This window comes from Chrysemys picta, chromosome 5, assembly GCF_011386835.1.
Source record: "Chrysemys picta bellii isolate R12L10 chromosome 5, ASM1138683v2, whole genome shotgun sequence".
Lineage (NCBI taxonomy): Eukaryota > Metazoa > Chordata > Testudines > Emydidae > Chrysemys > Chrysemys picta.
The window spans coordinates 55,074,955-55,099,372 of NC_088795.1; the positions used below are offsets into that span (position 1 = coordinate 55,074,955).

General features: G+C 41.5%; 1 protein-coding gene and 1 long non-coding RNA gene across 18 annotated transcripts in view; one reads left to right on the forward strand and one right to left on the reverse strand.

The window, feature by feature from the left end:
• The window catches only part of LOC112059235 (uncharacterized), a 55,978-nt gene extending 48,378 nt beyond the window's left edge, over positions 1-7,600 (reverse strand). For both annotated transcript variants that reach the window (XR_006174426.2, XR_002888497.3), the window contains exons 1-3: positions 7,420-7,600; positions 3,200-3,291; positions 6-43 (exon numbers count right to left, since the gene is read on the reverse strand). This is a non-coding gene — a long non-coding RNA (uncharacterized LOC112059235). The remainder of the gene's footprint in view (positions 1-5; positions 44-3,199; positions 3,292-7,419) is intronic.
• A 137-nt stretch (positions 7,601-7,737) lies between these two features.
• GAB1 (GRB2 associated binding protein 1) overlaps positions 7,738-24,418 on the forward strand; it is a 140,795-nt gene continuing 124,114 nt past the window's right edge. For 4 of the 16 annotated variants that reach the window (XR_010601363.1, XM_005284307.5, XM_065596423.1 and 1 more), the window contains exon 1: positions 7,746-8,685. Coding sequence is in view for 8 of the 16 variants with exons in the window: in XM_005284307.5 (XP_005284364.1) it covers positions 8,614-8,685 (72 nt within the window). In the remaining 8 variants the exon portion in view is untranslated. Of the gene's footprint in view, positions 8,686-24,418 lie in introns of all 16 variants that reach the window. The other 12 variants (XM_042850287.2, XM_065596428.1, XM_065596431.1 and 9 more) reach the window with 9 other exon arrangements.

A 24,418-nucleotide genomic window follows, 5' to 3' on the forward strand; every position in this document is an offset into this window, starting at 1 on the left:
TTTACCTGTAAATTTCCGCTTCATACCTGAGAAGGAGAGTCTCCTACAAAAATCATAAAAAAGCTTATTACACATTTCACCAAAAATGGAATGAAAATTGTGCCTGTTTATATAAGTGCTACATTGTACCCTTCTCTTTATTTGCCCATAACACCAACACAAAATAAAAAGAATGATATAAAAGGATAGAATGTAAATGAATAACCAGTAAACAATCCTGAAGTCCATGAACATGAAGTCATGTCTCATTTAAATGTCTGTTTTGTATTACTCCTTACTCAATCTTTTTGTCAGACAATCTAAATTATTTGTAATCTGAAAAACACTGGGTTGTTTAAATCACCAAAACTAACCGAGGAACTTTTTCATACATGAAATTCACGTGGGAAGATTTCTGAACTTGGATGAAAAATATTTAAGGTGAGAACATACCTACATGAAGCATTTTTTTCATGTCTAAAATAATCTGGTTTTTTTGCACTGTTTCACTGAAGAAATATAAATACCTAAACATGGGGTTTGGTGTATAACCTGACACAATGTATCTGACTTTCATTAATTTTCCAAGCCTCTTTCTCCATATTTATGTACAAGTTATTTTCTAAAATATAATGTAAGACATACAAATGTTTTAAAGATCCGCATCAAGAATTTCATCAATATTACATCTCGCAATGTGAAACAGATACAGTCAAGATAAAGATACAGTCTAGCTTTTCACGTGATAAGGAACACGATGATGACCTCAAGGTCTGTGGTAAGGTTATGCAACAGAAGAATTGCTAAATCATTTGAAAGGAAAATTAATGGAGAAAAATAAAAAAAACAAACCGATCTTGAACTCACGGGCAGCGGGTGTACTGGCCATTGGGGGAGGCTAGTCCCCAGCCCCTTCCCTTCTCTTCTCTTCTGCCCAAGGCCCTTCCCCTGCCGGAGCCCAGAGCACCGTCACTGCAGCTGCTGGCCCCCCCACTCCAGCCCTGGCCGCCCCAGTGCCCTCAACCCAGCCCCAGAGCGTGGGATGGACACCAGCAAGCCTCAGCCTCCTCCAGTCCCAGGCGGCAGGCTGTCCGGCCCTAGCACAAGCCCCAGCCTGGACCACAAAGAGTGGGAACTCAGGCACTTCTGGGGGCAGAGTGTGGACGGGGCCATACGAGTCTGTTTGGGGAGGCGCAGCCTCCCTCGGCCTATGATGCCTGCCACCCACGCTTGAACTTAATCTCTTCTTCTGCCCAATAGCTCCCACTTGGAAAACTAAATTAGCTATAGTTGGATTTTGGCTTTACATACTTCATATGGTGACACCTGTAAGTATTCTGTCCCAAATTTTGAAAAACATTTTTAACACAATTTAGATTGCACCCACAAATGAACAGAAAAGTCAATGAAGAGATTGGAGCATCATGTTATGTGCTCATAGTAGCCTGCTCCATTCAATAGGTGAGCAGATGCATTCTGCACCAACTGGGGGTCTAGGACGTGATCATCAGGGTAGCCCGAGGTTTGAGCACAATACAGTCAACTAGCTGGACGGTGACAAAAGCACTATGCCCATATGGTCATCACATCTACAGCAGAGAGTAGTGCTGGCTGGTCAGTCACAGATGTTCTATTCATGTTTCTATACTGCATCCATCTCCATGATATCTGAGCGCCAAATAAAAAATACTATGGGCCACCACAGCTAGCTGAGAATCTTGAAGCAGTGATGGATGCAGCTGAGAGCCAACATTATAAATCATTTTAGAAAATCTTCAGTTAGTGGAGATTCCATCTTAGTTGCTTCATTATCCACATCCCTATATCAGCTAGACATAGGTCGAGAATCTCTCCATTACCATTAACCTTCTATGAAACAAATGGTTATATAAGAACATAAGAGCCGCCATACTGGGTCAGACCCTGGTCCATCTTGCCTAGTATCCTGTCTCTGATAGTGGCCCATACCAGAGCTTCAGGGGGACTGTACAGAACAGGCCACTGATGGAGTGATCCACCCCTGTCTTCCACTCCTGGCTTCTGGTACTCAGATGTTTAGGGTTGCCCTGAGCATGGGGTTGCATCCATGGACATCTTGGCTAATAGCCATTGATGGACCTATCCGCTATGAACTTATCCAGTTCTATTTTGAACCCAGTTATACTGGATATCACAACATCCCAATGCACTGAGTTCCACAGGTTAGTTGTGCGAAGTGAAGAAAAGTTCACTTCACTGTTCATCCCCTTTGCAGATCATTAAGTAATATGTTGAACAGCACAGGTCCCAGTACAGCACCTTGGGGGACACTGCTGTTCACCTCTCTCCATTGTCAAAACTGACCATTTATTTCTACCCTTTTCCCCTGTCTTTCAGCTGGTTACTGATCCATGAGAGGACCTTCACTATTATCCTATGGCTTCTTAGTGTCCTGAAGAGCTTTTGGTGAGGGACTTCAGAACTCTTGGGTAAATACCATCTGGTTCTAGTGGCTTATAACTGTTTTGTTTATCAATTTGTTCTAAAAGCTCTTCTATGGACACATCAATTTGGTGCAGTACTTCAGATTTGTCACCCAAAAAGAATAGTTCTGATGTGGGTTTCTCCCCCACATCCTGTGCAGTGAAGACTGATCCAAGAATTAATTTAGTTTCTCTGCAATGGCCTTGTCTTCCTTGAGTGCTCCTTTAACATGTTTGTCATCTAGTGACCCAATTTCCTGCTTCTGATGTACTTAAAAAAATTCTTATTGTTAGTTTTTGAATTTTTAGCAAGTTGCTTCTCAACTTCTCTCTTGGCCTTCCTAATTATACTTTTACATTTTACTGGCCCAAGTTTCTCCACCTATTCTTCTCATTAAGATTTGACTTCCAAATTGTAAAGGATGCCTTTTTGCCGCTAATGACATCCATTACTCCATATCCGTTCTCCATATATCTAACAGGTGGTTCATCACAGCCATCTAAACACATTCAAAACCTCAGGAAAACCAACCAACGATAATGAATTGTTTTCATACTATTACCAGAAAAGTAGTCAGGTCAGTCCAGAACTCAGTAATTTTACATGCTAAATAAGTCAACAAATATAGTGAGAAATATTGACTATTGGTGAGTTGATAGGTTAATTAAATGCCCACTATGCAGACTGTTCATCTTTTTGGGGATATCACAGATGCAGGGGTCAAAAGTAAGAAAAACTCTTTGCCTTAACCACTGACCTAGCATAGGAACACAAATCCTCCATGGTGCACATCAAACAGGCCTTTCTCCCCAAGCAGCATCTGTCACAGCACATTTGTTCAGTAATGACCTGCAAGGAGAAACTGGGTGAAGAAGATGTCCAAGTGCCACTGCTTACATACATATGTTAATAGTTCTACGAGTCCATCAAATCAATGATAGTGTGGCGCAATGGCTGAGTAGCAACCTTGCCAGAATATTCTGTACCCTCACAGGTCCTGCCCTTCATGGGCAGACCATATTTTAAGTACACTTCAGAAAAGACAGAATTTAAATTACCTAGAATTTTCAAAGCACAACTTAGTGTAATATGAAAAACTAGCTAAAAAAATTAAGTTTTCTACCTTTGTTTAAATGAGACAGCTTTGGTAAAGACCTTTGTGTTGTTTAATGATAATTTAAGGAAATTTATTAAGTTTGAGGGCTTGTCTACTTGGAGAAACTGAATAGCACAGCTGTAGTGGAATATTATTTCACTATAGCCATGCTGGTATAACTCCTCCATGTGGATGCTATTTTGGAATAAATGTGACCTTATTCCAAAATAGTGTGTCCACATGGGGATAGGCGAATAATTATTCCACTATAGCTATGGTTATCAATTTCTCCATGTGGACAAATCCTAAAACTAAATCTAAACTACAGAGCTGCTAATGAACCTCATCAATGCTCGTCAACTCTTTGGTTTGCCCTCATACAGAGGTTCCCAAAGTGACTCGGCTGTTTACATGGTATTGGCTCTAGTTGTTTCCAGATGCTAAACTGTATTAAAAGATTGTATTGCATGTATTTGTATCTATCTTAATATTACTATAGGTGATTGATGTACGTACCCAGAAATTTCATGTAATTATACATGGGTGATCCATGAGAGTGGGAAGAGAGGTGAGCCACATGATCATAAACAGAAAGGGAGATAAGACAGTAAGATATTATCTCTAATAAGATATGGTCTACCCAATGGAAAACATTTGAAAATCCCTGCCTTAGTGTTTTACATTTTCTTAAATACAACAATCCAGCAAGCCATTGTTGTGTCCAGTTTTTATGCCTTTCTGTACAGTGGTAAGACATAATAATTTGTGCAGTAAGTTTTATTATATTGTCATTATTTTCTTGCCATGTGCCATCCCCAGTATTAACTTTTAATTTCTTTTTCCAGATCTCTCTACTGCTATGTTTGATCACTATATGAACAAAAATTACTTTTCTGGAATGTGGTTCCTTTTAAGAAAATGTATTGTTTCTGAAGTGTTAGAGCAAACCAGTGTAGGACCCTGCATGTTTCTAATGCAAATTTTACATTTATAGGATCCATCAGTTGTAATTTGAAACCACGACCACTTTTGCTCCTTTGGGGCAGATAACTTACTTAGTTGTATCATCCACAGACTGCTTGACCCAACTGGATTTTGGAGTTCTTCAAAATGTTAAGACCCCAAATAGGGGTTGAGGGGGATTTAAATAATACATAGGTAGGCCCTACCAAATTCACGGTCCATTTTGGTCAATTTGGCGGTCACAGGATTTTTAAAATTGTAAATGTCATGATTTCAGCTATTTAAATCTGAAATTTCAGAGTGTTGTAATTGTAGGGGTCCTGACCCAAAAAGGAGTTGTGGGGGGATCGCAAAGGTTATTGTAGGGGGTTTATGGTATTGCTACCTTTACTTCTGGGCAGTTGCTGGCAGCGGTGCTGCCTTCAGAGCTGGGCAGCAGGAGAGTGGCGGAAAAGCCCAGCCCTGAAGGCAGAGTTGCTGCCAGCAGCAGTGCAGAAGTAAGGATGCCATGGTGTATGGTATTGCCACCCTTACTTCTGCGCTGCTGCCTGCAGAGCTGGGCCCTCAGTCAGCAACTGCCACTCTCCAGTCGCCCAGCTCTGAAGGCAACAGCACAGAAGTAAGGGTGGCATGGTATGGTATTGCCACCTTTACTTCTGTGCTGCTTCTGGTGAGATGCTGCCTTAAGAGCTGGGCGTCCAGCCACCAGCCATTGCTCTCTGGCCATCCTGCTCTGAAGGCAGCGCAGAAGTAAGGATGACTATACCACAGCCCCCCTAAAATAACCCTGCAACTCAATTTTGGGTCAGAACCCCCAATTTGAGAAATGCTGCTCTCCCCCATTAAATCTGTATAGTATAGGTAAAAGCAGACAAAAGACCAGATTTCATGGTCCGTGATGCGTTTTTCATGACTGTGAATTTGGTAGTGCCCTATACATAGATGTTAGTCTGATCCTCCGTACAGAGGTGAATAAATTTCACCCTTAGGGAGTATATACTGTTATATCCTCCCAATGTGTAAGGGTATTTTTTGATAAACTCAGGCTACATCTACACTACGGGGGGGGGGTTCGATTTAAGATACGCAAATTCAGCTACGCGAATAGCGTAGCTGAATTCGACGTATCGCAGCCGACTTACCCCGCTGTAGGGACGGCGGCAAAATCGACCTCTGCGGCTTCCCGTCGATGGCGCTTACTCCCACCTCCGCTGGTGGAGTAAAAGCGTCGATTCGGGGATCGATTGTCCCAGAGATCCCCGAGAGGTCGATTTCTAACCGCCGATTCAGGAGGGTAGTGTAGACCCAGCCTCAGTTAAACACATCTGGCCTTTACACACTGGCTAACTCACAATACTGAGTTCACTTTCAAGGTATTTAAAGAAGCCTGAATATCTTATGATCTTTTCAATTTTCACTAGGAAATTATTTTAGAATTTGGGGATTCTTGGACAACACATTTATAATGGGCTGAACCAAAACAGCAATCTTAAATCCAAACCCAATATTAGGGTTTGAGTTCATCTCTATAAAGGATACATAAAAAGCTACTTGCTCACTTTATTCTCTCGTGTAGTCCCACTGAGGTGGATGAAAGGGCTATTTGTGCAAAGCAGGTGAGGAGCATTTGAGCTCTAGAGGAGATTGGTAAAAACAAGTGTTCACTGATTTTCTTTTAAAAAATTATGTTAAAATCCTCTAGATCTAGATGATTTTTCATTGCATAATATTTGTTAATGTTTCACATATCGTAAAAGCACAACTACAAGCATTTTAGAGAAGGGCTAGATGTAAAAATTTAGGGTGAAATCCTGGCCCTATTGAGGTCAAAGATAAAACTCTCATTGACTTAAATGGGAAAGAATTTCACCCTTTGTCTTCCTGCTACTTCTGTAAGCAGCTCTGTGGAAATCCTTCATATGCTATTTTGTAACTTAAATACAATATGCTTCAGTGAATCACAACAAATATCACAATTGCTTTCTACAGCAATGGCACACTAGGGGGACTATTTCTCTGTTGTGGAAGCACACTACTGTTAAAAAACAGCAACAAATTGAACTGCCCTTTCCTAAACTGCAACTAATTGGTCGTACAAACAGATTTAAGTAAGCCATCTAAAAAACATTAAATATTTGTGTGTGTGTGCACAAACCTTGGTACTACCAACAGAGATTACCAAGTATACCTGTTTATTCACTTATTTAAAAAACTGATAGAGTTGCTCCTAAAAATACATTTTATGGGATATTTCAATTAAAAAAAACAAATTTAAAGTCATCATGAGAAATGTTATGCATAAATAAAACTGCAAATCTTGAAAACTTGCTCTTTTGCTGGAAGACTCTCTCATGTAGAAGGTGTTTTGTTTTTAGAAAGTCTCTCCCTATTGGGATGAAGGAGTTTGTTTGTTTGTATGTATTTATTTCAGAGAGACACTTAAAATCCTTCTGATACTCTTCCACCTAATTTTAAGTCATACCACTGTCACATACTAACTCATATTTACATCTTTCTCAGGACAGTTTCAGATTTGCTAGGAGGAGCCTCCCCTTGGGTTAAAGTCAATGCAGTTTTTATAATTTCTTGTTATAGCAGTGAAGGATTTTTCTGTGTGTTTAAAAGAGATAGGCAACATTTCATTTTTTATAGCTTTTATTCAAATAGCCATAACTTGACAAGCCTGCACTTAGTATTGAAAGGAAAGATATCCCCTCCAAAGCAACAGACAACTCTATTTCCTTGAACTTTCAGCTGCCGTTCTGCGCCTGCAAAATCAAACTTCTAAAATCCATGTTTGCAAAAAAAAACCCCAAAAAAACAACAAAACAACACGCACTTTCCAGAAAACTTATTGGGCTTTGCTTTAAATGGACAACGTTCACGCAGGAGACTTTTCCAAGAAGAAAGTTTCTCACCCTCTCTAGTTTCTCTCTCGGGCCTCCTCCAACTTCACCTCCTTTTGCAGCTATGAATCCACCCCTGTAGTTCCCCTTACCAGGCTGTCCGTGAAGCGGACATAGGCTGTACCATCCTCCGAACTACAGATCCCAGGATCCCCTCCCAAGCTCAACAACCTTCCTTCCCCCTCCCTGCCCTTGTTGTTGGAAAAGGCTCTGGCTGAGTTTCAGAGAAAGTCTCAGCTCCTCCACTGTGGACGGGGAGGGCGAGGCGGGCCGCAGAGGCCACCGGTGGGGAGGAAGGGAAAAGGGTAAGGGGTGGGGAAACTGTGTTCAACTGACAGCAGCAAAGGCCGATGGTGACGGTAGAAGACAGGGCTGGAGAGGCAGGACACTTGAATACCAGGGCAGATCCCGCCCCCCGAGCTAAGAGGGAGGGACCCCTCCTCCTATCCGTGCCCAGTAGTCGCTGAGGCTGGGGTTCCCCCTCCCCTTCAAATCTCTACGTTCGCTCGGTCGAACTCTGCTGGGAGCAAGATTCCAACCCTCCCGCCCCTCTCAAGTCCCAGCGCTGCCGGGGTGGAACTTTGCCGGGCTCCACGTTCCAGCCCAGCCGGGAGGGAGAAGCCAGGCACACAAGCGCTGCCCGGCCGATTCCCGCCCCCTCCCAGCACAGCAGCAGCTGGGGAGGAGGAAGGAGCCGCTCTAGGCAGCGGCGCTGAGATTTGCCAGGCAGGCAGCAGAGCGAGAGCAGCAAGGGAAGCCCCCGTGGTCCGTCCTCGCGGGAAGCTGCAAACAGTCCCCACCGCGCGAGGTGGCTCTTGCGGCAGCCCGCAGGAGCGAGCCTGGCAGCGCTGCGGCTGGGTTGTTTCCCGGGACACGGACGTTGAAGTTGCGGTGGCCCAGGCGGGGCGGCGGCCGCTGCTCCTCTGCCTGCTGTTTGTGTGACTCGGTGGCCGGAGGGGGAGAGCCACCCCCTCCGTCCCGCTTCCCACTCCGCTCCCCCGGCTCGGGCTGTTTGTGTGAGAGACACCCACCCCTCCTTCGTTCCCTCCCTCCGGCCGCCTCCTCCCCTTTCCCCAGAGCCGGAGGAGGCCGGAGCGGGCGCGGTGCGGCTGCTGCTGTGTCTCTGGGGCTCTCTCGGCTCGGCCCGGCCCGGCCGCGCCGCTGCTACGGACAGAGGAATCCCCCCAGCGGGAAGGTGGTGCAGCCATGAGCGGCGGGGAGGTGGTTTGCTCGGGCTGGCTCCGAAAGTCCCCGCCGGAGAAGAAGTTGAAGCGATACGTGAGTGCATTCACCGTACGGCTTATCCCCTGGGCGGGTTGGCGCCCCCCCCCCCCCCCCGCTCTCCAGTCCCGGCTGCCTTCGCCCCTCTCTGCCTGGGTCTCCTTCCTCCCCGCCCCGCACCTTTCCCCGCTGCGCTCGCTCCTTCGCTGCCCTCCGCCCTCTGCCTTTGCTCTCTTGTAGCATGGTGGAGTTACTGTGTTGACAACAGAGACTGGCACCGCACAGCCTCTTTGGCTTTCACACCACCTTTTCTTTCTTTCTTTTACTGCCAAGTACGCAGTTCAGTTTGATGTCAGTTAGTAAAGGACCCTGAGCGGCCAGATCTTTTATCTGGGTTTTATTGCCTTGCTAAGGGAGCGTGGGGCGGAGTTGTTCCCTTTAGATCCTCTCTTAAGTTATGTCTTTTAAATGTAAACACTGGCCAGTCTTTTCCTACAGACACTGTACAGCTCACTCAGTGGGGCTGGAGGAAGATAAAACCCTAGTTCATCGGTTGATACTACAAATAGAAAGTTGTACTTTACAGGGCAATTGCAAGTTTGTGCAACAGTGATCATTCCTACAGGTATCTGAGAAGCACTTTTCCTTTCCTCCTGAGTACAGCTCACATGAGGGAACCTTTTCACCTTCAGAACTCCTGGCTTACAAATTGTTTTTCTTTTCTTTTCAATGTTTCTTTTTTATAGAATTCTGCCGTTGCTCATAAGTAAATATTCTAACAGACTATAGCAGAGATGACATTTAAGTTGCATGAAAATGGTGCTTGTTTGCTGAGAGGGCGAATTTCTTGACACAGGACCAGCAATGCTGTCGTAGCTCTATAGGCTTTCAGAGACGCTGTCAAGTCACGTAGGAGGGATGGATGGTGCCAGAAGTGATCTTTCTTGAGGTCCTTCCCATGGCACCAAAGTAGCTTGCATGGTATCTGTATAATTGGTACAAGATGCTATTTCTTCACTTAGCCATTTTTAGGTTTCATTTAATTAGAAAATGGACTTTGAAGGTGCCACTTTTATTGAAGCAAACAAACTACTTGAGAATCAGCAAACACAGCTTGTCATGTCACAATATTTCTTTTATTTATTGATGTCTTCATGACCACTTTCCAAAGAGGAAAGCGAGAAGTGAACTTTAGTTGCTGTTTGAGTTTTTAAATTACAAGGAGTTTGTTAAACAAGACTTCCCTGTGTTTTAAAATAAAAGCTATTTCAGGCCCCAGTCCTGTCCTATTGGAGTGAATGGCAAAAATCCCGTTGACTATAGTATTGCAGGATCAGACTTTCAATGAGAATATTGTGGTGGTGTATAAAACCTTTATATCTTTCCTACAGAATTGGGCACAAGGTCTATACAGGTATTCATTTTTTTTGAATGTATGCATATTTGTATGTACTGTTAGGGCACTGGTAAAAGTATAAAGAACAGGAGTACTTGTGGCACCTTAGAGACTAACAAATTTATTGGAGCATAAGCTTTCGTGGGCTGTAGCCCATGAAAGCTTATGCTCTAATAAATTTGTTAGTCTCTAAGGTGCCACAAGTACTCCTGTTCTTTTTGCGGATACAGACTAACACGGCTGCTACTCTGAAACCTGGTAAAAGTATAGTATCATAATTAGTACAGTGGCAGTGATTGAGGCATCAAGTTATCTAATCTTTTAAGTTTGACTACTTTTCTGCAGGAAAAGTAAAATCGCACACAATTATGCTGTCTCTTGATGGAAGAGGTTATTAACAGTTAAGAGCTTGATACAATAAATCATAGATAACCCTACGCGAGAGGTTGTACTTTTCTATATATTATTGAGGTTTTTTTGAATGAACTAGTGGCTGCACTGCTAAATTAAAATAATGCACATTGCATTAGAAGAAAACTCCAGTGAATAATAAATACTTATTTAGCTGTCTAAGGTATTATAACTGTATAAGCATACATACATTTCAGACTCTCCGGTCAGTGGGACTGTTGTCCTTCTCCGGGATCTGCCGTCTTAATCCTACTGTCCAACAGAAACTCTGTTTGATGATCTAAAGTAGGCTCGAAACAGTTTCCATTGGCATTAAAAAAACACAAATCTCACTTTGAGTTGTTGTAAGTTACATATTATTGTAAAAAATGCTGGTTGATTTAACTGTTTAAAAATTAAGTTAATGAAAAGATCACTTGAGATATTTTTAATGACTATTCTCTTCTTTATAATTAAATATATCAATAGGATAATATGTTACACAAGAGTGTTCCTTTAACTGGTCCGTCCTGAAAAGTAGTCAGCCCTGTGTTTTTAGTTAATATCACTTAAAAATGAAAGATCTGCTTTTTGAGGCTGTACAGAATGAAGATTGCGTGTAGTGGGTAAGGGCAAGCTTTCAGTAACTTTACTGTAGCTCAGTTGGTACCACTCTTGTCTGGACTTTAGGACAGAAAGCCATAAGTTTAAATCCTACAACCATATTTGCTGACACAACAGCAACAGAAGAGGAGGGACTGTTTAGGGGATAAGTTAAAATAAGGTTCCTTCTGCTTGTCTCTGGTGCCTGGTGAATTGTAGATAAAAGATTCTCAAGTCCATGTTTGTAACCTTGATATCATGATCAATGTTCTTTGTCCAAATAAAAAGGCTGTTAGGTCCAACTTCGTGAATTTCTACGAAGTCCTCTATGACTGACGCAGATTTGTCTATCCTAACAATAACTACATTTTTGTGAAGCAGTATAAAAAAAAGTTATATAAAGCTGCATTTTGTGTTGGTGACATTTCAGAAGGCTCCCTCAGAAGGAAGAGAGGAATAAATGTTCACTGGAAAAGTAGGCTTTTGCAACACCTACTTTTCACATGTATATGGAACACTGTAACTTCATGCCTTGTTAGTTAATGCACACAAGTGTTGGGGCAAATCCAGGAGTCCATCTGGGAAGGGAGATAGGAAGTCTGAAATTGCAGATGTTAAATCTGGTTTTAGTGCTAAGCTTTAGGGAGGGTGAAAGAAGACTTTGAAGCTAGTGCACAGACATATGGTCCATGGGGTTTTTCAGTTTTTTTTTTTTTTTAAACAGTCTGACATAGTACTAAAGACAACTTCGAAGCATTTGAAGTCCTAACAAGAAGTGACTGTTTTAGGAATGGAAAATCAGTTTCTTGGATGCAGGTGTCTTTCCCCATAAAAAAGCAGAAATGTTTTTATTGTTAGTTCATGTCTTTGCTAGGAAACTAAACTCCTTACTTATAGCTATTGTCATCAGCAGTGGGTTCACTTGAACTGGCATTGGATAATCATTTTCAGCAGTATTGCAAAGAACGTGATTGCTCATTCAGGCAGACCCACTGCTGACAGCAGTTGTCAACAGTGAGCCAGCTTCCTGATGTAGATGTGGCTTTAGAGGGATGCATTTCTCACCCCCTCTATTTACTTCTTTAACATGCATTGTCCTTTTTAGTCATCTGCTTAAGTTCTGCAAAATGGGGAGGGGGCTAAACATATAGGAGGAAGCTACTGTCAGAGAGAATGGGTCTAAATCCTGTTCACTTTATGATCGTTGCTACTTGTATGAATAAGGTAAAGTCGGATTTGGATCCTGATTGGGATGGAGGGAGGCTGAGCTTTGTTCCTTTTGTTCTCCTTTGTGCTGCTTTGTCCACTCTTATAAAATGAGGAAGATAAGTCTTTTGAAACTACTTTTGTTCACTTCATTTTTCTCTTTCCCATTTCTTCAATTTTTAAAGCACACAAAGAACATTTTCCTCAACTCCATTTTTTTAAAGATTAAAAATTCAGCTTTCATCATTTTACTGCTGTACTGTGGTTTCGCTGCGGATTGTCTGTTCATGTGCCAGTTCACACATCAAGTGAGCCTGTGTATTGGTAGCAGTATAGAGGATTTTAAATATCCATATGTTGACAAATTAGCTGTAGGGGCAGAGAATTGCCAGTTTGGAGGGTGGAGTGGGGTGAGGGGAGGACCTTTTATGAGTATTGTGCAAGGGTTACTAAATTTTTCGTTAGTTTAATGGCTAAAAGGACAGTTTCACTTCTGTTCATTGCTCCTAAATTTAGGGTTCACTGTGGCAACTCCTAATTAAATCTGCTGAAAATCAGAAATCTTTGTGCTGCATTTCCTGATATTTACTTTTACATACCAGTGGGCCTCCAGTTGTAAATTACAGTGTTTGGTGCTTTACATTATTTCAAATCCAATGTGGAATTGTTAGCTTAGATTTTTTTTTATTGTGAGTTATTCTACATTTTGTATAAAAGTTATTGCTGTTTTAAAGTGAGAATTTATGCATCCCAGTTTGAGTAAAATGTTTGCTGTTCTGTAGTAGTTAAAATTTTGCCTATAAAACAAATAACTCAGGCAGTTTTGATCTAGACCAAATTTTGTATCTCAGTTCAATTTCTGATTTTAACATCTTGTAGTTTAGGCAGCTTGGATGAATGATTAAGCATTACCTTATATTCATGAATTACTTACTCCTGGGAGAGTCTGTGCCAAAAAAATAAAAATTCTGCACCAAAAATTAAAAATTCTGCATACAATATTTATAATTCTGCTTATTTTATTTGTCAATATAACACAATATAATCATACCATTTTCAGTTATTTTGGTAATTTATTTCAAAATACCCGTCAGCAAGGATGTCTTTATTCAGGTAATTTTTTGTTTTGACAAATAGATTCCTTATTAGGCATATTAAAAACAGAACTTTGAGTAATTAATTTAAACTACACTATTGTGAGTTATTCTACATTTTGTATAAAAGTTATTGCTGTTTTAAAGTGAGAATTTATGCATCCCAGTTTGAGTAAAATGTTTGCTGTTCTGTAGTAGTTAAAATTTTGCCTATAAAACAAATAACTCAGGCAGTTTTGATCTAGACCAAATTTTGTATCTCAGTTCAATTTCTGATTTTAACATCTTGTAGTTTAGGCAGCTTGGATGAATGATTAAGCATTACCTTATATTCATGAATTACTTACTCCTGGGAGAGTCTGTGCCAAAAAAATAAAAATTCTGCACCAAAAATTAAAAATTCTGCATACAATATTTATAATTCTGCTTATTTTATTTGTCAATATAACACAATATAATCATACCATTTTCAGTTATTTTGGTAATTTATTTCAAAATACCCGTCAGCAAGGATGTCTTTATTCAGGTAATTTTTTGTTTTGACAAATAGATTCCTTATTAGGCATATTAAAAACAGAACTTTGAGTAATTAATTTAAACTACAATACAGAAACATATTTTCCGCACCCCTCAGAAGCAGTTGAAAGGCTTGTGGGAGTCGAGGGTAATGGAGGAGTGGAGGAGCTGAGGAAGAGGGAAGGAGCCTGGGAGAAAATCTGGAGGGTTGTTGGGTGTGGATGGAAGAAGTATGGAACAGGTTTTGTGGGGGGGGGGGGGGGAGGGGAGGGATTGTTAGAGAGTTGGAGAGTCTCCCCCAGGCAGACCCTGGCTGACCCCAACCCTTTCCCATTCAGTCAGGCACATCTTCCCCTGTTCCCATGTGTCCCTGAAGCCCCCTAACCCTCCCTCCCCATGTGGCCCTGCAGCACCCCTTCCATTCAGCCCTGGCTCAATGCTGTTACCCCACTAGTTCCTGAGCCAGCACCCCAGTCTGTTGTGTCCCCCCCACTAGCCCTTCTAAACCAGTCTGTGACCCCCCAGCAGCCCTGTGTGCCCCACTCTCTGACCTAACCTGGCTCCACGGGCAGGGCACTGTGATGAATGCAGCCAGCTGCTGGCTGTTCTGGTGCCACAGTGGCCTCTGGTGGGTGAACGGCAGAACTGCATCATTTCTCAGGCAGGATGTATTTTCTGCAGCGAAAAAATTCTGTGCCAGACATTAATTCTGCACATGCGCAGTGGCGCAGAATTCCCCCAGAAGTAATTACTAATGCTACTCTAAGATAGTGTAAGTACTGATGCTGTAGAAATGGAATATCTTATTATTGGCTTATTCAGAAGTTCTTTAGGTATTTGTGTGATCAGTGCTAGAGTAGTTTGAGGGCTAAAGATTTGAGAGAGTTAAGAACACTTATTCATCAGAAAAAAAGTTTTGGAAATACATATAAGAGTTGTGATAAGATATAAACCAAAGTGGCTGAAGAACTTTTTATTTTTGGAATGCATCTGTTAATTTCAAACCTATTCTGATGGTTTCTGCAATGTAAATTGGGAGCAAATCCCCTGAAGTCAGTGGAGTTAAACCAGTGTAGAACTAGAGTAAGTGAGATCAGAGTAAGTTTGCAGCCCTTCGTTTGCAACTGATGTCCTAAATCAGTATTCACATTATATTTATTAATCTTGAGGTAATCTAGTAATTCTTTGAGATGTTTTGATATTTTGGGTTTGATCCTGCCCCTCCTCCTCTAGGAGTTGCTGAACATCTTGCAGGATTGAGCCCCAGGATTGCAGTGTAAAATGGAAGTTAATTTGTCTCCTTATGTAGTGTTTTATAATATAAGGCATGTAATACAGTCTCATAATAAGCACTTTCAATATAAGCCTACAAAATGTATGTATGTTCTGCTATAAAATACAGTTCCAGGCTGAAGTCAGTCCAGAATCTGTATCAACTATAAAAAGAAATATTTGGTTATTTGAATATATATGTGTAATATACATCTGTCTAGAAGATAACTGGCTCAGAAAGTTGATGCTTTTGTATTTTGTTTGCTGTTTATGCTTGCATAATTTGAAATTCTCTTTGGCAGTCCATTGGTACATTATCTCTTTGTGTATGTTTCTTCTGTGCACGCTTATACCAACATATGCTTTGGGAAGTGGCTGCTATACAGTCTCTTCATATGAACCTCCATTCACATTTTTGGTACCTCTTATATGTTTAACACTTGTAGATGGCAAAGCTTCTTTAAGATTCTAGAGAACTGTATATGAGAACAGAGAAAAGGTAATAAATGAGATGAGCCCTTCCCAGTACCTTAAATTGCTAACCTCTGCCATATTCAGGCACAACTCGGTGAGTTAAACTAACAATCAGCCCTATTCCAGCTATAGTCAAATACTTTCTATGTAAAAACTCCTAGTCTAGCCCCAAGGCCTGTTCCTCCTCCTTCCCCTATCATATGCTCTGTAGAAAAGTCAGTGTGTTGCATTTTGATGTTTGTAAAAGAAAATATTAACTAGCTGAGTCCCAAACTCTGCAATTGAAAGCAAACTAAATGTAACAATTTCAAATATTTTCTTTGGGGATAAAACAGAATTGCATTGTTTTGTACACAAAATAAAGATACAGTGCTGTGTACTGTAGATACTTTGTCTTTCTGAGTTAGGAGAGTGGGATTGATGTCCAAAGTAAGCTAAAGAAGCCCAACAAGCACATGCTGAGAGAAAAAAGCACTTACTACCAATTTTTCTCCATTGAAAAGTCTTTCAGTTTTTATGTAATATAATACACTGACATATACCGTTAGTCTTAATGTTTTATACCTTACTAGTATAAGGACCAGTTAGACAAAGATCTAATCAACTAGTAACATAACTGACAAACTAAATTCATTCAAGCCAAGTTTAAACAGATTTTAGTACGGGGTCGGCAGCCTTTCAGAAGTGGTGTGCCGAGTCTTCATTTATTCACTCTAATTTAAGGTTTCGTGTGCCAGTAATACATTTTAACGTTTTTAGAAGATCTCTTTCTATAAAGTCTATAATATATAACTAAACTATTGTCGTATGTAAAGTAAATAAGGTTTTTAAAATGTTTAAGAAGTTTCATTTAAAATTAAATTAAAATGCAGAGCCCCCCAGATCGGTGGTCAGGACCGGGGCAGTGTGAGTGCCACTGAAAATCAGCTCGCGTGCTGCCTTTGGCATGTGTGCTATAGGTTGCCTATCCCTGTTTTAGTATCTACATTAGAGGCTTGCACTGGTCAAATTAAATTGCTTTTAAAGATTTGGTTAAACTGCTGCAACTTCATGGTGAAATTCTGCTGCAGTCAAATCAATGGGAGTTTTGCCATTGACTTCAGTGGACCGAGGACTTCACCCCAGTGTATAGGTAAGGCCTTACCTTACTTAATGAATAAGATCACGTGGATCTAAAAGACTCTCTGGATTCCAGGACTTGGAGGCTGCAAAACATCATCTATACCTCCCTGCACAGATTTCAGCCTATTCACACAAACAGAAGTCCTTGAATACTGAAGGAAACTTGACTCACCTTGTGTGGCTCTAACCCGGGGTGGGCAAACTACACCCTATGGGCCAGATCCGGCCCCTCAGGGCTTTGGATCCGGCCCACGGGATTGCCCCCTGTGGCGCAGCGGGCCTCGCTCTGCTCTCAGAAGTGGCTGGCACCACTTCCCTGTGGCCCCTGGGGGGAGGGGGCAGAGGGCTCCATCTGTTGCGGGGAACCGTGGCCAATGGGAGCTTCAGGGGAGGTATCTGGAGGCATGGCAAGGGGTCCCCCCCCCCCCGGGGGCTGCAGCGCTTCCTGGCGTGGTGTGGGGTCAGGGCAGGCAGGCAGGGAGCCTGCTCTGGCCCCGGTGCGTGCCGCTGCCACCCCGGATTTGCTTTAGGTAAGCAGTGCTGGGCTGGAGCCTGAACCCCGCCTGCACCCCACCTCCCAACTCCCTGCCTGCACCCTGCACCCCTCCTGCATCCCAACCCCCTTCCCTGAGCCCCCTCCTGTACCCCAACCTCCTTCCCTGAGCCCCTTCATACACCCTGCACCCCTCCGCTGCCCCAATCCATTGCCCTGAGCCCCTTCCTGCACGTTGCACCCCCTCCCATACCCCGCACTCCCTCCCTCCTGCACCCCAACCCCCTGCCCCGGCCCTACATACAACTTCTCCACCCAGATGTGGCCCTTGGTCTAAATAGTTTGCCCACCCCTGCTCTAACCCCTATGTATCTAAGATACTTACATAGCCTGAGTTACCATGGTATCTGAGCACCTTGCATTCATTAATGTGTTTATCTTCATATCACCCCTGTGAGGTATGAAAGTATTATTACCATTTTACAGAAAGACAAGTGAGGCAGAGAGGCTAACTGACTTGTCCAAATTCAAGTAGAAAATCTGTGAAAAACAGAAATTTTAACCTGGATCTCCAGAGTTCCAGGCTAGCATTCAAGCCACTGTACTGTCTTTCCATTTTGCCTCCTGCTCCTAGTGACTGATGAAAACTAGTGACCTTTGCTGACTGACATGGTCATTGCCTCTTTCAGTGTGGACAATCATCTAGGCACCATGAAACAAGCAGTGTCAAGATGATGGATGATAATTCACATCAAGGAATAGTTTTATCTTGGCAATTGCTGTCATGTATAACTTTCCTATTTTGGCAAGGTTTTTGAGGCGATGAAGAGACTTCTCTGACTTCTTTCGATGTCCTAGACCACTCACAATTGAGTTTTAAACAGGATATGGCCTGGTGGATTATCTCCTTTTAGTGGAGAATTATTGATTCTCTTACTGCCAGGTCTGTTAACAAGATTTGACAACTTGGACCACATGAGATTACTGAGTCACCCAAGAATTACCAGCGGTGGATGGAATAGCATACTACTGGTACCAAAGTAGCAGCCGTGTTAGTCTGTATCCACAAAAAGAACAGGAGTACTTGTGGCACCTTAGAGACTAACAAATTTATTTGAGCATAAGCTTTCGTGGGCTACATCCCACTTCATCGGATGCAGTACTCCTGTTCTTTTTACTGGTACCAGTCTTTCGTCTGAGATGCTGAACAGCAGTTGTTCATACACCTTGAATGTTCAATTACAAAGGTCTTGTCTATGTTACAAATGCTTTCCTGGTATAGTTATACCAGCAGAGCCCTTTGGTGTAGACACAGCATATTCTGACAAAAAGAGGTTTTTTGTCAGCATAGTAACACTACTTCCCCTAACAACTTCAGTTATGCTGAGAGAAGCGCTTTTCTGTTGGCATAGCTGCATCAATGGGGGGGAGGAGGTTTGCTGGCAAAGCTGTGCCCAGTAGGGGGTGAGGTTTTTTTCACTCTCTTGACTGACATAGCTATGCCAGCATAATTTAGACCTGGCCCTGGTCTCACAAGGCATAATCCTATCACCCATCCTAGTTAACATGTATGTTAAACCATTAGAGAAGATCACAAAATGCAAGAGATTTAAATTCCAGTTATATGCATATGATGTGTAGTTCTGCATCCCTTTCATGTCAGATAGATAGAAAAAAAGAACCCCATCACCTATATTTTCCAGGACAGGAGTCAGGGAAGCAGCTGGCTGAAATTAAATGTAAGTAAGATGGAAGTGATGTTGGTGGGAAGAGGAAAATGGCTTGGAGAACAGGATAAACCCATAACACTTCTTGTATTATATAGTCCTTGATTGTCAGTGAGCTGCAATCTTTGGTTCCTTTGAAATGACACCCAGATAGCATAAACAGCCAGTAATGCCATTTCCCATCTTTAGTTGACAAAGAGTCTTTTAGGGAAGGAAATTCCTAGGGGTATGAACTACCCTTTTTTGGCTTTCTTCTTTGGCATTCATCAGCCTACTGCTTAAAAAAAGGCCAGCAACTTGTTTACAGTGCACTTTCAAGATATAAATTTAATTGTTCAAGTGATTGCTGGATCACTTTCTGCTTTTTAGTTTTCTAGCTTCACTATTGAATTTTAAAGTGTGTCTTTGTAATGACTATTGGGTCAGATGATCAGAGTCAAATGTAGTCTCTTTCTCAGCATAGACCCATAACACATTTCTCTCATTGTTTTTGCTTTGAAAAAAAGCCCATGGTAGAGATTAAAGGGACACTGTCAACTTGACTTTTTTTTTTTAATGACTAGATTTCAAGTAATTTCAGTACTACAGCTGTCCCTGGGTGTCTTTCTTGAGAGCATGTTTTTGTTTTACAGTCAGGCATTTAGCAGGGGAAACAGTGAAGCAGTAGATACAAAGTGTGGAAAATGTAGAGAGCAAACAAACTAAAAAACAGGAAAATATTTTTCTTTACTCTTTCGTTCATAGTAGTCTTGCATGTTTTGACAACGGTAGGTTTAGAAAGATAGTCACATGATTTTCTTAGTTTAAACTAACAGTGTCCCTTTAAAGTCAGTCTGTTTTAATGAATAGTCATCTAATTATCAAGAGAAGCACTTTAACCTGTACCAATCTGCAGCAAGGCATTTCTTCAAAATGCACCTTTCATTGCTCTGAATTCCAGCTGTGTGTGCAATGCTTTGTGAGGAGTGAATTACTGTGTGTGTACGTACAGTTGAATTTGCTAGTTTGATTGTGACCTTACAAAGGGAATCCAGCTCCTAAAGCTTGTAAACTAGTATATTTAAACCAGCATTTTCTTTTGATTACCATGGTACTTTAGAAAAAAATCATCATCTTGGAATCCAGCAAGAGTACAAACAGTGTTGTCTCAGGAGGATGCTGATTCATCCTTAATTGCTAATTCTGATCCTTTCTTAATTCTTTTTTATTCTTGGCTGGATTATTGCAATTTATTTTTCCCCAAATTCTCTGGATTATTTACTACTTATAAATTACAGTTTAATCCAAGCTCTGCAGATAATGCATGGTCAGTGTTTCTCAGTATGGTATACCAGTGTTACAATCTTTCGTACTAGCTTTCAGTGAAAGAGCAGATTAATTTTGAATATACACCTCTACCTCGATATAATGCTATCCTCGGGAGCCAAAAAAATCTTACTGCGTTATAGGTGAAACCGCATTTATATTGAACTTGCTCTGATCCACTGGAGTGCGCAGCCCCGCCCCGCCAGAGCACTGCTTTACCACGTTATATCAGAATTCGTGTTATATCGGGTCACGTTATATCGGGGTAGAGGTGTACTCTGATTTTAACACCTATTTTTGCCCTTGCATTTGGCTGCTGACTGTAGTTCTGTGCTCTTTTTGGTTAGCTTTTGAAGGTTTTTGGAGCACCCCTGAATACTTTCAATTTTAGCATAATCTCACTTTATGTACCATGACTGAAAACATTTTCTCAACATGATCTAGCAGTGAGACATTAATGGGTAAATTTTCAACAGAATCCATGGGATTGAATTAACAGGTAAATCCTCTAATTCTCCGGTTTTGAAAACCTATTAAGTGAGTTCTTAAAAATTATTGTGGATGTTCGAATACAAAGGGATACATCCAATTGCATCTTTATACCTTAGCTACAGTTACTAAACCAACAACTCAACAGTTGTCATATTTTTTTTTCATTTTAGCACCTCAGGTTTTTCCAGGGTACTTAGTTAATTTGGAGCAATTAAAACCTGGTGGTCAGTACACATGGAACTAATGGAATACTCATATGCTCTTCTAAAATCTGCCACTTATGGCCAATGTGACTTGTGCATTTAAAAAAAATGCGTATACATCGTAATGTGGCTATGAAATGGCAGTAGAAGAATGGTTGACAAAACAGGGAGAGTGGTGGTGCTCCTGGTAAATGGCATGATGGGAGGGTGTACTGCTCTTCCACTTCTGGAAATCTGGGTTCAATGCCCATCTTTGGTCTTAAGTGAAAATGTTTTTGGAAGTCTTATGCTGAAAAGACTGACTTGTTGACAGAATGGGCAGAGGGAGTGTTAATTGACCATATCTGTTCTGCACTCTCCTCTGATAGCCCTTTTGTGGAGTCTATGGGGTGCCTCCTCTGATAGCCCTTTTGTGGAGTCTATGGGGTGTCTACACTGCAATTAACCCCCCCCCCCATGGCTGTCCCATGCCAGCTGCCTCAGGGTCATGGGACTCGGGCTAATGGATTGTTGAATTGTGCTGTAGATGTTCAGGCTGGAGCCCAAGCTCTGGGCCCCTGCCACTTCACAGGTTCTAGAGCCCAGGCTGAAGCCTAAGCCCGAACATCTACAATGCAATTACACAGCCCCTTAACCTGAGTCCATATCAGCTGGCACAGGCCAGCTGCAGACTTTTAATTGCAGTGTAGACTTAACCTAAAGCTTTGTCTTCGCTGCTTTAAAAAGAAAGATGGTGGTGGTTTGTTTTTGTTCTTTATTTTTAAACTGTGAGTTAACAAACACGTTGGATATCATGCTACAAAAACATAATAGAGATAAGGCACTGTAGTCCTGCTATGAGATCAGCTCTGGACACGTATAGTTTTGACCTCGCCTAGCTACCTCATGGTAGAAGCTGCAGGTGCCTTCTCTACTAGGATTTTATAGTGTGATAAGTATCATGTGTTGTTTATCTTGCTGTAAAAAAAACCCCAAACAAGCAACCCACCTTTACAGTAGTGAAGACTGTCACAAACTAAAGCATGGTTTCCCATGCATCTCCAAATGTAACTCTTTGGGGCAGAGTGATGGTGGAATTGTCTCCTCATCTAGTGGAATGCAGTGAATCTCAGCAATGTAATAAGGTGTGTTCTGCGCCAGTAGACAGGCTTGGTGCTGCCGGGGGGAGGTGACATTCCCCCCACAAACGATCTTCACCCAAATTATTGTCAGGCCAAAATATGTACAAAGTAATCCAGTGTTTTACACTTCTGAGCTTACTTGACTTTACTACCATGGGTGGGCACATTGATTTCAGAGATTACTCATGGTAATAAAGTTAAGCACACAGGTAAGTGTTTGCAGGACCAGGTCATGTGCTCATCGAAGATTTCTAAGCCATGTCCAGAGCAGACCAATGGAACAGCAGCAGATTGGAGAGTTTTATCTTTTATATAAATTATAAATAGCAGGAAAATACTAACATTGTAGTCAAAATTTACTTTTTTTACTCTTAAAATCTTTGATTTTCCAGACTTCTAAATAGTTCCTGGAAGTTTGTTTATTTTTAAATAGCGACATTCAGAGGTTCCAAAATACCAACTTACCCCCAAATAGTGGGATACTAGAACTGGCCTGGCCAGCTGAGGTGGAACTAATTCCACAAATTTGAATTTTTTTCTATAGCAAAACAATTTAAAGTTTTCCATGGTTGTAAAGGTCTGACATCTGCACTTGTGTAGTGTCGAAAAGATTTTTGTTAAAAATTAGTCTCATGTAGCTGTCAGTAGGTTCTTATTGCTGACGATAAGAATTCATGTGTGTTGTTCTGGGGAATGAGATAAGAATGCAGGAAGTTATTCAAATACAATAGCCAACTTCCATCCACAAACAAACTTTTTGTAGCTTGTGACTCTGTGTTGATATTATATTTGGGTTAGTTATTAAATGAGCAATTAGCAGATACACCTTAATGTAGATTTTTAACTTTCAGATTTGTAATGTGTGCATTAACTATAAAAAGTGTTAAATTGAAAACAGTAAGCTTCACATTACCCTTTGCCCTTTATGTTTCTGCTGAAAGAATTCACTGAGCCACTAACTGCACAGGACAAACATTGGCATTTACATTTAATCCATAATTCTTTTATGGTTTTACAACATTTGTGTCTTCACGTAGATTTTTCTTAAGTAGGACAGCAGCATTTTCTAAGTAGCTTAAATGATCTTGGAACAGCTATTTCTAGAGCGGTGCTTCTCAAAGTCAGGCTGCCGCTTGTTCAGGGAAAGCCCCTGGCGGTCCGGGCCGGTTTGTTTACCTGCTGCGTCCGCAGGTTCGGCCGATCGCGGCTTCCACTGGCCGCGGTTCGCCGCTCCAGGCCAATGGGGGCTGTGGGAAGCGGCGTGGGCCAAGGGATGTGCTGGCTGCTCTTCCCGCAGCCCCCATTGGCCTAGAGCAGCGAACTGTGGCCAGTGGGAGCCGCGATTGGTCGAACCTGCGGACGCGGCAGGTATAGAAACCAGCCCGGCCCGCCAGGGGCTTTCCCTGAACAAGCGGCAGACTGGCTTTGAGAAGCACTGTTCTAGAGCATACAAGAGAAGGCTATTCTCAACTTAGCCCTAAGTAACATTCAGGAGGTGATTTACAACTGTGGTCAAAAAAGCAGACAAACTGCCAGGGAGGTATAAGGAATGGGATTGAGAATAATATGGAAAATATTATATATACACAGAGACCAGTAGTTCGCCTTCCTCCAAAATACTGTGTTCAGTTCTGTCTACCCCATCTCAAAAAGGATATTGTAGAATTAGATGGGGTACAGAGAAGAATGTTGATAATGATCAAGGTAATGGAAAAACTCTCATAGTAAGAGTGATTGAAAAGATTGGGATTGCTTACTTTAGAAAGGAGACAAATAAGAGGGAACATGGTAAAAATATGTAAAATAATGAATGGTAATGAGATGGTGGATTGGGAACTTCTATTCTCCCTGTCTTATAGTAAAAGAAAAGGAGACAGTCAGTGAAATTGAAAGGCATATTGAAAACTGATAAAATTGCCTTTTCAGACACCACATAATTAGATTGTGGAACTCATTCCCACAAGATGTCATTAAAATAATAATCTAGCAGGATTTAAAGAGATGGTTGACATATGTAGATTAAAAAAAATCTAGAGATATAATAAATACTTAAAAATATTAGGTATTTAAAATTTCATGCTTAAGCCAATCTCTTTGGGAGGCGGATTGTCCCACATCTGCCTATCCCTTTTCTTCCGAAGCAATCCATTCCTAAAATGGGAATTAACATTTTTAAGCTGAGAAATGCTCCTAGGTTTCAAAGTTTAGTGGAGCACTTGGAAAATGTATCATGAAGTTATTAATTTGAAACACAATTTTCTTAAAGCAATAAACGCATTTATTTGTGTCTCAGGACTCTTACATATACTAACAAATTGTTGTACACTATTTCTGAACAATTATTTCTAGTTCAGATTGCCAAATTTATCATGGTAC